A 14,804-nucleotide genomic window follows, 5' to 3' on the forward strand; every position below is an offset into this window, starting at 1 on the left:
TCTGGGCAGGCACCGGTTCCGAGGGCGAACACTGATCTCACAATGAATCCCCTCGCGACTCTCCCGGCTTGGTGTTGAAGATTGACTGCTACTTGATTTACTGCTGGGCTGTTCAGAATTGCCTCCTCGACTGCGACTGTTTCAAGCACAGCAACTGTTTCCATTTCCACGACCTCCCAGCCTCGCACCTCCTGTCACCCACGATGCCTCCCAAGAAGGCCCACGACGACTCGGAACCGAAGTCGACCCATACCAAAGAAAAGAACGGTCACGGCCACACCAACGGGAAGATGCGCCGCGTAGCCAGTTCCACCGGGTCAAATTTGAAAGAGGTCACAAATGCTGCGAACATTGCATCGCCTCCCACAGAGGCAGCCGCGACAAGTGCACCCGCTGCCAACCCAAGCGTCAGTCTGCCCATACCCCAGAGTCGGGAGTCCCTTTCCTCGCCCCGTGACGCAATTGCTCACGCTGAGAGTCGCGCCCTACAGATCCAATGGACCACTTTCGACCGTGACTTTCTTCACCGATACCGCCGTGAACACCACCTCGCAACCCCCACTGCCTATGCAAGCGACTACCGCTCCTGGGTCCTGACCAAGCCCGGCAGCATTGGCCTCCACTCTCCAACACTAGCAAGGAAGCAAGCCTTCCGGCGTCAGACAAAGGGGCCAGCTAGCAAACACTGTGCGGAAGCACTTCAGCAGCCAGGCTGTCCAGGAGAACGATGCCGTCGTGGATTTCGTGCACCGGGTCAGGCGAGGCCGGCTGACCAAGACGAGCATCCTGCCCAGGACGGGGAAGAAGATGACGGAACCGGACAGGATATAGTCGCTCATCACCAGCAAATTGTATTAATGGTTCAAGGTGTACCTATCTCATGGTTGGCGTTGAGGACGGGCTAGAACGGCGCACACGGGCGCTGGTTTCTCGTGGCCCAGGCATGATTTTTTTTGTTCCCTATTCCAGGAAGGAAATGGAAGAGTTCTGGCAGAGGGCCGGACTGGCGTTGGGCATGCACGGGTAACGACTCAAGATACTCCCTATACTGGATTTCAATGATTATCAGACAGATCAATTTCAAGTTTTATTCCTACGGCGTTGGAGTGATCTCTCCCTACTCCAGCACTTCCAACTGCAGCCAGCCCCGTGCCATTTGGGGTAGGAGGCCGGGAATCGCGCGACCTCGGCGATAAGACGCGACTCCACACTTCCAAGTTTCTTATCGGTGGCCAAGCTTTAGAATGCGGATGACGCACCGGAGTGTGCCTCAGGCAGGCAGTCGGCCAGCTGCCACAGCTTGCATGGGTGACGGGTCCCAAAGGTCTGCCAAACCCGTCTGTTTTTTAGAGGACATTCTAGAAGAAGGTTTCCCGCATTTGTTCACTTGATGGAAATTTGCGCCGAAGAAGATCCAGCATATTTGAGATTTCAACAAGGATTTATGCTAGAGATCTTTCTGTTTCAATGGGAAAATGTGAACTGCTCAAGCCAAACCCAAATATCCGCGGTCGCTTGTGAGCCGTACCAATGACGGATCGCGTAATTGACGTCCTCCTGTCCAGGGGTGCAGTACAAGCTCTCAACCCACCGGCAGTGTCTGTGGGGCGGCCACCATCGGCCCTGCAACCAGCGCCGGGTTCTAGATTTTTCTAAGATGTTCTCTGCGGACAGAACAACCTCGCTCCAAACACCAACACCGCCCGCCAATTTTGGGGATTTGTCTGCTCCTTCAATGCATCTGGTGTTTCTCGTTGAAACATGCAACCAAGCATTGTAGTCCGAGCCGCGGCTCCTGCCCGTCCACTCAAGCCGGCGCAAATATGCGGGCGAAAGCTTGCCATCTCGCCCTGCTCTGCGCAAGCACGGAAGCTTCATACCGTCACTCCTAGACCAGCACAGGCGAGCCGGCAGCTGTCACGGAAATGTGGCCTGCAGTCAGTTCCAAAGAGGGCGAGTCAAAACCAGTCGAAATCTTGATTTCTACTATGGAGAGGTGCAAATGTTCCACATGCAAATTCAGTGAGCTAACCGTGAACCACCTCGGCAGGCTTTCCACGCAACGTCAATATCGCGCGCCCCGATCAAAGACCCATACAAGGCCCTAGGAGTCGGCAAGAGCGCCTCAGCGTCCGATATCAAAAAGGCCTACTACGGCCTCGCGAAGAAGTTCCACCCGGACACGAACAAAGACCCGCAAGCCAAAGACCAGTTCGCCGAAATACAGTCCGCCTACGAGATCCTCTCGGATCCCAAGAAGAAGGAGCAATACGATCAATTTGGCGCTGCCGCCTTCGACCCCAACGCTGGGCCGGGCGGCCCGGGCGGTGACCCGTTCGGAGGGGCGGGCGGTCCATTCTCGGGCTTCGGAGGCTTCGGTGGAGGCGGTGGTGGTTTCGGTGGCCAGGGCTTCAACTTTGACGACATTTTCAGCCAGGCCTTTGGAGGCGGCGCGAGGAGGGGCGGGAGGAATCCCTTCCAGCAGGAGACGGCTGTGGTCGGTGACAACATCGAGGTGCAGGCGACCATATCCTTTATTGAGGCCGCCAAGGGGACGAGCAAGACCATTACCGTCACGCCCCTGGTATCGTGCGGCACCTGCAGTGGCAGCGGTTTGAAGGAGGGTGCAAAGCGCAGTACATGCCAGAGCTGCGGTGGCAGTGGCACGCGGGTACATTTCATGTCAGGCGGTTTCCAGATGGCTTCGACGTGTGGCGCCTGCGGTGGGTCTGGATCGACGGTCCCCAAGGGCTCACAATGCAAGCCCTGCAAGGGTGACGGCGTGGTGAGAGAGCGGAAGACGCTGACGGTGGACATCCCCGGTGGCATCGAAGATGGCATGAGACTACGGGTGGACGGTCAGGGTGATGCGCCTGCCATGGGTGCTGCCGCAGCGCCCGGCGCGAGGGGTATCAAGGGCGACCTTTTTGTGTTCGTGCGTGTCGCACCAGACCAGAAGTTTAGCAGAGCCGGTTCCGATATTCTCTATACGGCCACGATACCCTTCACGACGGCACTGTTAGGTGGAGAGGTCACGGTGCCGACCCTGGATGGCCAGGTCAATGTCAAGGTTGCAACCGGCACGGCGACGGGCGACAAGATGACCTTGGCTGGTATGGGAATGAAGAAGCTGAACGGCCGTCGCGGGGGTTCAGGGGATCTGAAGGTGGAGTTCAAGGTGAACATGCCAAAGTACCTCACGGCCAACCAGCGGACGCTCATAGAAATGCTGGCGGACGAGGTGGGTGACAAGACGGCGAAAAGGGTCATGATCAAGCCCTCGGGCGGGTCAGGGACAGCAACGTAAGTCGCGAGCTCAATGATGGCATGGGAGGATAGGCAAACTGATACTTGAGCGCAGCAACAACAGTGCATCAAAAACAGCAGAGGACCACCAGAACGAAGGGTTTCTGAAGTCAATATGGCACAACCTGACCAACCACCCAGCCCACCGACAAGGCAATGAGTCCGACGGCAAGTCCGACGGCAAGACCGACGGCACGAACAAGACAAACGGAGAGAAGAAGGAATAAGTCCGCAGTTCACAGGTTGTATATCACGCGTACTCCATATTGTCTCCGGTGATGATATGTGCAAACAAAATGAGAGGTTGTACCTACTCACTATACCTAGATAGACGGATATTCTGCATGGGTGGTGTTCATGGAAGTGATCACCCTGGCGTTATTTGAGATGGGAGAGAGAGAAGAAGAAGAAGAAGCAAGCCAGGATCACGATAATGTTGTATGTCTGTACTAACAAAAATAAGACCACTCCCACCAAGAAAAGACGGCACGAAAACTGGAAGAGCTGTCCCGTTTTTGGTTCCCAGTGGTTCTTGCCTGTGATACTCGGGCTGAGGACGGCCAACAACCAACGTTCCGTGCCGGGGCTCCTCATCTCTTGTGCTCTGGGCCCAGAGGGTGTGGCACATATCGGGCCGAGTTCTCATGGCACTGCATACACAGTGGAGTCATCTGCTGCGCCCTCTCCTGCTCCCCAGGCTCTTCTGCAAGATTCGAACGAGATTTTCACCCCGGCTTCGAGTCACATCTAGAATCATATCCAGGTCTGCTGTCCCCCACCGGTAAGGATACCGTCGAGACGCACCTCGGACGGCTGCAACCCAAAAGTATCACACCCGCCTCTCCCCCCAAGACCTTGGGCCGGTTATCTTTCCATTGCGGCAAAGGAAACTACATCCTAGTCTCACCCTTGGCCTAGTACTAGGCCATGAGAGAGAAGCCCAGTACTTTTTGGTGCAACCTTTTTCCTAGGCATCGTTGCACGCGCCTGGTCAGCTGGGGACAATCGTATTGCGTCTCTTTCGAGTATCTGTCTCTCATCCTTATATGCTTCACGGTCCCCGCCATATTTGACGGAATACTCCGACAAAAGGGTGATTTGGCCGACGCTGACGTGTCTGACTGTGTCGCCACGGCAAACCTTAATCGTCGGGCGCCTTCAAACGAACGGGGCCTTTGTCACCGGATCCTGACCCGTCGGCGCATTGGCCCACGAGCTTGTGGGCACACTAATTGGCTTCGTACACCGTGTGTTTAAAGTGTTGGGAGCGCGATTGCTAGTCATCGCGGTTCGCAAGTGTCTAAAGCTCCGCAAGACGCGCAACAAACGTCTCCACAAGACTCGATTCATGCCGGGGGCCGGGGAACTGGATGGTAGTTTTGAGGTCTTATGTGGTCACGGCGGGCTTGGGAAGCTCTCTCACCGAGGTCGCCGAGGTGAGACGTCAGCCTGGTGGTATGGGCAAAATATGCAATACACCACCACCACCAACAACAAGTAGCCTTCAATCAGCACTCATCCACCCGCACACCCACAATTCCTGACCTCCTCCGGTCCCAGTCGTGGGGAAGCTCCGCGCCCGCAATCACGAAGGAGAAGAGCTGACATGGCTGCCACCTCGTCTCGATCAAACAAAAAGATGCCGAACGCCACGTTGTCCAAGGCCAATAGAAAAGGAGCGAGCAAGATTAAATGGCTTGAAGGGGGCGTTTTGGCGCCACCAACGTGGAGTCTGGTGGAGGGGTGGTGCCAAAAGCTCTCTGAAGTGCACAGTCCAAGCCCACCCAGCCGGCCGTGCTCATCATTATTAGTCCCCCGTCCCAGTCCCTCGGGTCCTGAGAAACCCACCCGAAAGAAAACCCCCACGATCGAGGTTGCGGGCCGCCCATCCTTGATCCCTGCGCTACGGCCCGCTCCCCTGCGGCGGGTTTTGGGGGAGGGTCCCTTCAGCGAGAACTTATTACCCAGGAGTGGGGGATTGAAAGTTCGCGAAAAGTTACCATCAACAGGGTTACACGTAAAATATTGACTTTAGACGCAAGATCGGGGGGCCTTTTAAATCTCCCCCCATTGTGGGGCCTTGCAAGGAAAGGAGATTCATGTCGGCAGCCATGGCCGGAGACAGGGAGGGCAGGAGCAGGTGCGGTAACTGACATCTTATGCTGGTGGCAACGAAATTCATTCTTAGCTCTGTGCAGCCATTCATGTTGGCAGTAACAGAATTTGATGAGTGGCTACTGTGGCGCTGGATGGCACATATCGGCCGTCATGTCTAGCATTAATTAGTGAAGCAGTATATCGGGGATCATCACGTCTGTGTATGTACATGATAGCAGAGGATATCAATCTGCAAGTTCAAGAACATCCCTTGTCGACAATTAGAACCTTGTACCCTTTTCCAGCTCTGCTGCCTCGTGAACAATGCCCGGCTATCCAACGAGAGCCTAGTCTATGGCGCAGACATTCCCGGCTGTGAGAAATGGGTCATACGTAGCAAAGGCTCCTCCCCATGCGGATACTGAGCTCCAATCCATGGCCCCGAAATCCATGTCGCTGGGCATGACTCCGGAGTTGAACATGTGCGGATTGATCCCCTCGAAGCCGCCGCCCGCGAACATCCCGCCGCCCATAGACCCCATCCCGCCCGCGGCAGGTGCAGACACAGACGCAATGGGTGGTGAACTCCCTGCGCTGTGCATGTTCATGTCTGGTTGCTGTTGTTGTCGCTGCTGCTGCTGCTGCTGTGATTGTTGCTGTTGTTGTTGCTGTTGTTGTTGCTGCTGCTGCTGCTGCTGAGCACCGTAACTACCCTGGCCGCTTGATGCACTGACGCTGACCCTGCTACTTGACTCTGGTCCTGAATGCTGTGAGGAAGACGAGGCATCTTTGCTGCTCGCGTTCATCGACTTCGCCCGGTCTCTGAGAATCCCGATGAGCTTCGGCTGCTGTGATATGGGCTTCCCCATCTGCTTCTTCGCTGCTTCGTAAGCATCCCATGCCTTGAGCATTATACCACCCATAGCTGTGTGCATCGGGCTTCTCAAGTTATTGACCATTCCTCTCTTCTCGTGGTCCTCGAGTATGGCCGCCCACGCTCGCTCGCACATCTCGCCGCTGGTTATGTACCTCAGCTCGCCGACCAGATACATGTAAGCTGGCAAGGGGAAGTGCATGAACGTAAACCACCTGAAGCCCTGGAGTGACTCGTGCCCCTGGATCATGATATCGTACTCGAGCACACGCACTCCCTCCTCGAACATGGATTCGCGGAGTGCGCGCTCAGGGCCTGCTGGTACGGTTTTGGGGTCTGGGTGTTGTTGTATATGCCCGCGACACAAGTAGTCGATGATGCGGAGCTTGGATAGAGATTGCCGGGTCATCAACAGGGTGAAGAGGTGTAGGGGGACCTTTGGATCGCAATGCTTCAGGTACTTTTCCTCAAAGTAGGTCACGTAGCTGTCCAAGTCTGCCATGGGAAGGTTGTGATTGGCGGCGTTCGTTACTACGTCGGACGAATTTGGAGACGCACTGTACTGGAACTTCGGTTTGCCGCCGGTCGCCCCAAGATTCGGTACCGGTCGGACGCCGTCGATGTCTGCAGCAGCTGTTAATTCGAACCTCGTGAGGCAGAACAACATCTCCGTAGGCCCACGGTACGGTGCAATTCGATCCTTGGCATGAACGTGCAGATCTGTGTCATTTATATTCAGGGGCCATTGGCAGTCCCCTTTGCTGGCGGACAAGGCGGTGATTGTCGACCCTGTGATCTCGGCGATTCTTTTGTCGAAGACCACAAGCTGCCACCAGAGCCGACGCCTGAGCTCGACCTCGAATGGGGCCAGATGGAACTGCTCAGCATCTCTGTGGAGTCCCAGCCGTTGAGCGATGCGAACTGCAATGCCTATTAAACAAAATAAAGAACGTGGGTCGGTGTATTGGCGGACGCAAAGCTGCTTCTGTTAGGCCTCTCATACCGCCAAATGTCTTCACATAAATGTGAGAAGGGGTCACATACCAAATACATCACATATGCTTGAAGGACGACAAGATCCGGGCTCCGCATGAATCCGGCGTTGATAAGAGCTTGCTGAGTACCGTGGTGATATTTGGACAACAGTCGATTCTTGTCCTCTTGGAACGTCTCTCGCACTTCGCTTTCGGTCATAGACACGACAGCGATGAAATATATGCTAAACATCAGGGCCTCGAGCGGCTTCGCGATCTTCGCAGGATTTGCAGCTGCCTCGATCAACGAGCCTTGTATGGTAGGTGTATGCGTCACTTTTAGTAACGGGTTGACGTTCTCCAGGTAGATCTGCCATAGCTGGAAGATCTGAACGCCAGAAGGGTGTAGGTTGGTGACAGACGAATCTGACCCTCCAATCACAAAAGGGAAGCCATCCTGGCCGTCAAACATCTTGTCGAAAGCATGATGGATCATTGGACCATCAGAGCCATCATCTGAAGAATCCCTGAACTGGGCATCTTGTGTTCTGAACTGCTCACAGAGATGATCAGTTACTGTTCTGTCAAGCGACGGACGAAAGCAAGGGGAAACATGGCAAGCGACCAATGTCCGGACCGGCTCACTCCACATGAGTGTGAGCCAGGAACAAGCCAAAATAGTCCACAAATTACATGATGCCATAATAGAGTGACAGGGTGCCAGGGAGAGGTGTGCATGAGCTTTGGGGGCCATGATCCATAGACAGGGGGCTGGGAAGTGGGAGTATTGCTGAGCCGAGAACAGGAGAGGAGGCATAGATAACATACATCTTTGTAGTATGGAAACCACTTGAAAGGCGGCCTTGGTGATTTCCCGTTAGCAACGGTGGCATGACGGACAGAGACGCAGCCCTTACTTGTCGCCAGAGACACCATCTTGCCCCGTCGAGGAAGGAGATGTCTTGAGGCCCTCGATGCCGTGCTCGATCTCGTCGACCTCATCAGTGGCTATGTCGGAGGACCTGAGATGCTGACCAATCGGCTCGAAGTCGACGCCGTGTTGGGAGAGCAGGGCCTCATACTTCCTGAGGCGGTCGACGAGCTCCCTCTCCTGTGGCTTTTTCTTGCGCCGGCGAGGGGGCTGAGGAGGGACGACCTTGCAATCGACGCCAGCCTTGACACAGTTGGCACAAGGCTTGTTCTTGTCGCAGCGTACTTTACGTTGTTGACAGAGAACGCATGAGTGGCCTCTGGTCAGTTTCATGACCGAGGCTTCGGGGGGTACCACGCCATGGCCGCCGGATGCAGGCAAGGGGTAGGATGGCATGTCAGGGGAAGGGCCAGCCATTGTGCGTCTCCTGTCTTGGGACGACGCAGATGGGGTGGCATGGGCATAGACTGGAGGTTCCGGTCAGCCAGAGCAGAGCCTCGGATCCGAAAGGTGAACCAGAGGGCCAAGGGCCAAGGGCCGAACAGAGATGGGGATAATATCTTACACAGCCGACCAGTGCGCGAGTGTGGCTAGGTAGGTGCCTGTACCTGCACGGTTCGGTCGGGAAAGGGCAAGGCGAGTCGAGTAGGCGCGCGGATGGCGACTATCTCATGGTGTCGATGGAGTGAGTACTCAGCGTCCGTCGACGGAGACGACTAAGCGAGCAGTCAAATGCAGGCCTAGCGTTGGGGCAGCAGGCAAGTCAGTCTTGTCTCGGGCTGTTTGCCGGCCACGAGGCGCCGTTCTTGTAGCCGATAAAGGTAGACGCCGTGGTGGCGTGCCCGTCACAGTGCAGTGTGTTCCTATATTAACCAATATGACGGCAGGATATCCTGGGTCAGCTCACGTCGATCTTCTTCGTAGTCGTGCAAGCAACAGGCCCGAGCTGCATCTGAACACAGGAACGAGCACGGACGTGGACGTGAACATGGACGTGGACGTGAACATGGGATGGGATGGGACGGCTGGGGATGGAGGCGAGTGCAGGCACGTGTCGGCGGAAATGCTCTCCGTTGTGCTGCTAGGCCCTCAGGCGACGCCTCTCCGTCTGGCTATTCTTGTCGTGGCCGTCTTCAGCCTCACTAGAGATGGGATGAGACTGGGACTGTGAAGGGCTTTGCTACCGTCGGACGGGCGGCCAGGAGTAGGAGGATTCCCCCGTTTCTCTCTTCCCCCTCTCTCTGTCTTTGGCTTGTTTGGCCGGCTGATCGGGCACCTCGGGAACGTACCGCTGAGGGCGGCTGGAGATGCGGCGAGACCCCCGACTGTCAGCGTTTTTTGGCGTTGTCAGATGTAGCTCCCTATCAGGCGGACAAATCCATCGTCCCAATTTCCCAGACATCCATCATGTACCTCGGGACCGAAACTCTGCCCGCCAGATTAGCTTCGGCGTTTTCGCAGGGACTAGTCGATCTCGACGGATCCGACATTGGGGAAACTCCAGGAGCACCAGAGCTTGGCCACCGAGCGTCAGCTTCAAAATCTGCCAGTCGCGGCCTGTTGATCTTGTCCCTCCCATCCATGACGACTGCAGTGCCAGCAGTCCTGTCCCTGAAACCGCCGAAATGCACCGACTGCATGTAGACTGGCCCGCTCGTGCAATGGGGCTCGGTCAGCGAGGGCGGCGAGGGCGACGAGGTAAGCAGAGGTAAGATGGCAGTGGATGGCTACTTAAGCATTTCACCCCTTCAAATGCCGGATGGCGCTCATATCATGCACCATTGTCTCTCTGATCGTCCTAGGGCAGCAGGCTTTGCTCGGTCCTCTGCTCCTGCTTTTTGCCAGCCAGTCTACCAGCCCGGTCTACTTGATAGGCCCTCTCCTTCTTCTTCCTAAGCCATCGTGTAACCTGTCTCTTACTTCCCCGCGCTGAACACCTGACGCCAGCCAATCCATTTGTACTGTACCTTACCAGAGGGAGGGCAGGCGAGTGGACTCGCACATAATGGACCGTTCAACCACGTCGTTGGCTAGTAGCCATACCCGTGTGGCCTCCTCCCTGAGGCCTTTCGGGGATGGTAACGAGAGCACTCTTGACATCGAGAAGCACGGGCACGACGGTCCATATCGTCCATATCCGATGGGACATCCAGCAGAAGGCTCGTCTAGCTCAGATGTCGCTCCGAAGACAATCTCTCAGGGACCTCCTGTGCCCGCAGGTCCAGGCGGCCCGGGGGCCCCAGGGGCCCCAGGGCCCAACACGTTATACAAGCCCAAGACTCTTCGGTTCTGGTTGACATTGTTGGCCAACTTCCTTGCTGTCTTCCTTGTTGCCCTGGACCGAACCATTGTCGCCACCGCAATCCCTCAAATCACGGATGAATATCACAGCTTGGGGGACATTGGCTGGTATGGCTCCGCCTACATGCTGACAACATCGGCCTCGCAACTCCTCTTTGGCCGCCTGTTCAAGTTTTATAATACGAAATGGTACGTCCTGACGGATCACCGTGGCCATTTTGCATCCGCTAACAAGCCTCGTTAGGGTGTTCTTGACTTCTGTTATCATCTTCGAGGTCGGCTCTGCCATATGCGGAGCTGCTCCTACCTCGCCGGTCTTTATCTTTGGTCGGGCCATAGCCGGCTTTGGAAGTGCCGGCATCTTCTCAGGCGCCATGATGATCATGATTCCTATGATCCCCCTGCCTAAGCGCCCAATGTTCCAGAGCATGTTCGGAATGGTATTTGGGATCTCGTCCGTGTTGGGTCCCTTGATTGGTGGTGCCTTCACCAGCACACTCACCTGGAGGTAAGCTCGGTAGCTGTTGGCAGCTGTGGGTGGACATGTGCTAAGCTTCGTCAACAGGTGGTGTTTCTATATCAACCTTCCAATCGGGGGTTTCACGCTGTAAGTTCATATGGAAGATGTTACAGTCAAGATAGGCTTTCTGACAAGGGCGGCAGGATTTTCATGATCTTCTTTTGGAACCCACCAACGCGCAAGACGGAGCCGGCTCCAGTCATGGTTCATATTAAGCGGCTCGACCCCCTGGGCACATTTTTCTTCATTCCGTGCGTGGTCTGCCTGCTTCTCGCACTGCAATGGGGCGGCGCGACGTACGCATGGGCCAACTGGCGTGTCATCCTGCTCTTTGTTCTCTTCGGCGTCCTCGGGCTGGCCTTCGCTGCTGTACAAATCCTGATGCCCGAGACTGCTTCTCTCCCACCAAGAATCATCAAGCAGCGCACCGTGCTCTTCGCAGTGTGGTTCACGTTCTTCATCGCAGGCTCCATGCTCATGTTGGTCTACTATCTTCCAATCTGGTGTAAGTGTTTTCGCCCGATTTTTTTTGGCTGTGCACAGTTTGCTGATCCAAGTCTAGTCCAAACCGTGATGCGCGTGAGTGCCCTCAACTCGGGTATCTACACATTGCCACTGGTGCTGTCCCTTGTGGCATCGAGCTTGATCAATGGAGTGGCCACTCAGAAGATAGGGTACTACGTTCCCTCCATGTTGCTGTGTCCATCCATCATGGCCATCGGCGAAGGTCTACTGAGCACTCTTACTCGTGGTGCCCCCCAGAGCCACTGGGTTGGCTACCAATTCCTGTCTGGCTTCGGTCTTGGCATGGGCATGCAGACGGGTAGCTTGGCCGTGCAGACCGTCCTGCCCATGGCCGACGTGTCTATGGGAATTGCATGCATTTTCTTCGCCCAACAACTAGGGGGTGCCATCTTCACGACCGTCGGGCAGACCATCCTCAGCAACCTGCTCGTCTCACGGCTGGCAGGTGTCCCTGGGATTGACCCAGCTCAGATCGTGGAGAGCGGCGCGACGGAGCTGGCTGACGTCGTACCCGCCGAGGACTTGAATATTGTGCTCGATGCGTACAACTACACCCTGACGAGGATTTTCTTGGCCGCCATGGGCCTTGCTTTCGCTGCACTACTTTGCGCTCTGGCCATGGAGTGGAAGAGCATCAAGAAGCCTGGAGCAGGCGCTGTTGCGGATCCACCGAAGGATGAGTCTGGCAACGTCTCAAGATCAGAAGACACCGAGTTGGGGGTGGTTGGAGAGCGAAGGGCGAGTCAGCAGGGTAGTGGCAGGGCTGCGAACAATTAGAGATACTCTGCATGGCCTCATTGTCAAGTCGGCAAATTATACTAGAGGAGGGCAGTTGAGCATGCATAGCGTTTGGGCAATTAGATATCGGGCGGAACTTGGTAGAGTTCTACATGTTTAATCAGCAAGGTGAATAGATGCCTACAACAACATCCACTCCAATAATTGAAGTCCGGACAGTTCACCGAGGCTGTGGGAGATGCCGTGCCGCGATGCTGTACTTAATTGTGTGTGAGGACCATCGTCATATCTGACGCCCCAAGGTCAGTAGGGACATACCCACATTCCACATGTATGCAACTACATCGAGTCGCCGTATTCCCACCAGAACACCGAGTGAGGGGCACAGTGGCCGACATGTGCGAGGAAATGCGGTCACTGCAGTCCTGCCTGCAATGTTTTTGCTGCGCCGCCCGCGAAGGAACGTTCTGATTAGTGCATCCAGTGGGCTGTGTGCTTCCACAAGCATGATCCGTGCAGGCACTTGTTCCTTCCGGGTCCCCTCATTGACCTGCCTAGGCGAGCTAGGTAGGCAGTACCTGGGCTTTGCGGCTGACTGCATCACGCAAACATTGAAATTGTTCATCAACGTCCTCCCGCGCTGTCGCTTCCAGGGGTGGTTGGCTTCTTCTTTCGATCTCTTGAATTTTCCCTTCACGGCACTCCTGTGTTTAGGGTGCCACTTTGGGGCTCAGTGTCCCGCCCTTGCTGATCAGGTCATCTCGCAGCGGACATCGCACAGCATCTAGGTAGCCTGCGCCGCCCGACTTGCAGCACCGGCCTCGCTCGTTCCATCTGATATTACCCCACGCCGTGCTGCACTCTCATCTCATCGTTACCTTTCATTGCAACTTCCTTCAGAATACCTATTTGATAATTCGGAGACTATGGCCGAGACTGAGGAGCGTCAATTTAATTCCCTGGCCGAGAGGATCGCGGCACTGAACCAGCAGAGAAACTTTACTGCCCCCACCGCAAAGAGGCCACCACCGCCTCCTCCGCCAAACAGGCCACCGTCAAGAGCCCCTAGCCAGGTTAACTCTCCTCCCTTGGATGGCGCTGCTCAGAACGCAACGCCCACCGTTCCTGCAAGACCCACGAAAAAGGCACCTCCCGCCCTCCCACAGAGGAGCAACACCGAGCCTCAAAATGGGTCGTCACCGACCCAAAGCCTCGCGCCCCAGCGACAGGCATCTGATCAGATATCACCTGCTCTTCCGCCTAGGAGGCCCTCAACTCAGTCACTGGGACCGCGTCGCAACTCCAATGAGTCTGTCAAGTCTCATGCGTCGAGCATATCTGCTCTATCTCTGAACCAGACTACCAGCCATAGGGGAAACGATGGCCGCAAATTGCCACCACCACTGGAGGAAGCCAATCTGCCCCCACTCCCGCCTACGAGACGTGAGAGAGAAGCAGCCGTGGCCAGAGAGAGCGAGGATTCGAGAGCGGCAAGCGCAGCAAGGATGGCGAAGCCGCCTCTGCTGCCCAAACGATCAATGCCGGCCCTGCCTCAGGCGAGCAACGCGAGACCGTCTCTGCCACCACGACTCCCCAGCAGGCCAGCTCGGTCCCCTGGGCTCAACGGAGCAGAGCCATCTCCCCTCGCCCAGCCCACCCGTCGTCTCCCCCCACCTGACAAGTTCGTCAGGACGATTCCAGAGGTCAGCGGGGACACATCGGGAGGGACGCCAGCGGACCCCTCAACTGATGTTCCGCCCCCGATCCCTATCGCGTCTCGGCCTAGCGCGGCCCAGATTGATGCGGCAACAGCAAACAGTACGGCACAGCAGGTGGCGTCATGTCTTGTTTGCCGAGACTTCTCGGGTCCGGACAGTGTCGCCGCACAGTATCCGTCGTCAGTCATTGACCGTCGCGATCCCGTGGGTTATCTGGCAAGCGTACTATGCGGGCCTTTCCCTTCACCAACGGACAAGGCTCGGGCGATATTCACCTGGTGTCATCATAATATAGCATATGTTCGTACTTCCCTGCCCAGCCCCCGCTTTTCTTTCTTTCCTTTTATTGCCGACTTCAGTGTCGCTCTTAAGAACAAGCCCGCAAGACGCCGCGTATTGGTGATTGGCCATCTACGAGCAGGAAGCCAACGCAAACACCTTGTCCCGGGTACAGTGTACTGACAAGCAGTAGGATGTCGAAGGTTTCTTTGGCGGTTGTATCCAGAGGGGCACAGCGAGCGACACTATCTTCTCGGGCAAAGCAGTCTGCGAAGGCTATGCCCGCGTCTACGAAGCCATCGCGAAGCGGGCAGGGCTGGAATGTATCGTGGTCGGTGGGCATGGCAAAGGTTATGGATTCACCCCGCTCAAGGAAGGCGAACGGCCACCCCCACGGAAAGCCTCAGGCCATGCTTGGAATGCAGTCAAGATCGACAATGGGTACTGGAAGCTCCTGGATGCCTGCTGGGGTGCTGGAAGTGTCTCTGGGCAGAGTTACAGTCAGCATTTCAAACCGCACCAATTCACAGCAAGCAACGAG

The 14,804-nt window shown here is 56.0% G+C and overlaps 4 protein-coding genes across 4 annotated transcripts; 3 read left to right on the top strand and 1 right to left on the bottom strand.

Annotated features, from left to right (window-relative positions):
* Positions 1–203: 203 nt before the first annotated feature.
* Positions 204–831, top strand: INS49_000532 (uncharacterized protein; the record flags this gene model as incomplete). Its single annotated transcript, XM_043161369.1, has 2 exons — positions 204–590; positions 637–831. The coding sequence occupies 2 exons, from the start codon at positions 204–206 to the stop codon at positions 829–831; spliced, it is 582 nt and encodes a 193-aa protein (XP_043029875.1).
* A 1,094-nt stretch (positions 832–1,925) lies between these two features.
* INS49_000533 (uncharacterized protein) lies at positions 1,926–3,533 on the top strand (the record flags this gene model as incomplete). Its single annotated transcript, XM_043161370.1, has 3 exons — positions 1,926–1,937; positions 2,051–3,303; positions 3,362–3,533. The coding sequence occupies 3 exons, from the start codon at positions 1,926–1,928 to the stop codon at positions 3,531–3,533; spliced, it is 1,437 nt and encodes a 478-aa protein (XP_043029876.1).
* A 2,217-nt stretch (positions 3,534–5,750) lies between these two features.
* On the bottom strand, positions 5,751–8,599 carry INS49_000534 (uncharacterized protein; the record flags this gene model as incomplete). The annotated part of the gene is made up of 4 exons (XM_043161371.1): positions 5,751–7,154; positions 7,322–7,807; positions 8,080–8,113; positions 8,169–8,599. The coding sequence occupies 4 exons, from the start codon at positions 8,597–8,599 to the stop codon at positions 5,751–5,753; spliced, it is 2,355 nt and encodes a 784-aa protein (XP_043029877.1).
* Positions 8,600–10,322: 1,723 nt separating this feature from the next.
* INS49_000535 (uncharacterized protein) lies at positions 10,323–12,305 on the top strand (the record flags this gene model as incomplete). Its single annotated transcript, XM_043161372.1, has 5 exons — positions 10,323–10,672; positions 10,728–10,991; positions 11,049–11,090; positions 11,147–11,508; positions 11,566–12,305. 5 exons carry the CDS (start codon positions 10,323–10,325, stop codon positions 12,303–12,305), a joined length of 1,758 nt encoding a protein of 585 aa, XP_043029878.1.
* Between the last annotated feature and the right edge of the window lie 2,499 nt (positions 12,306–14,804).

The sequence above is a fragment of the Diaporthe citri genome (assembly GCF_014595645.1).
Source record: "Diaporthe citri strain NFHF-8-4 chromosome Unknown scaffold_1, whole genome shotgun sequence".
Classification (NCBI taxonomy): Eukaryota; Fungi; Ascomycota; class Sordariomycetes; order Diaporthales; family Diaporthaceae; genus Diaporthe; species Diaporthe citri.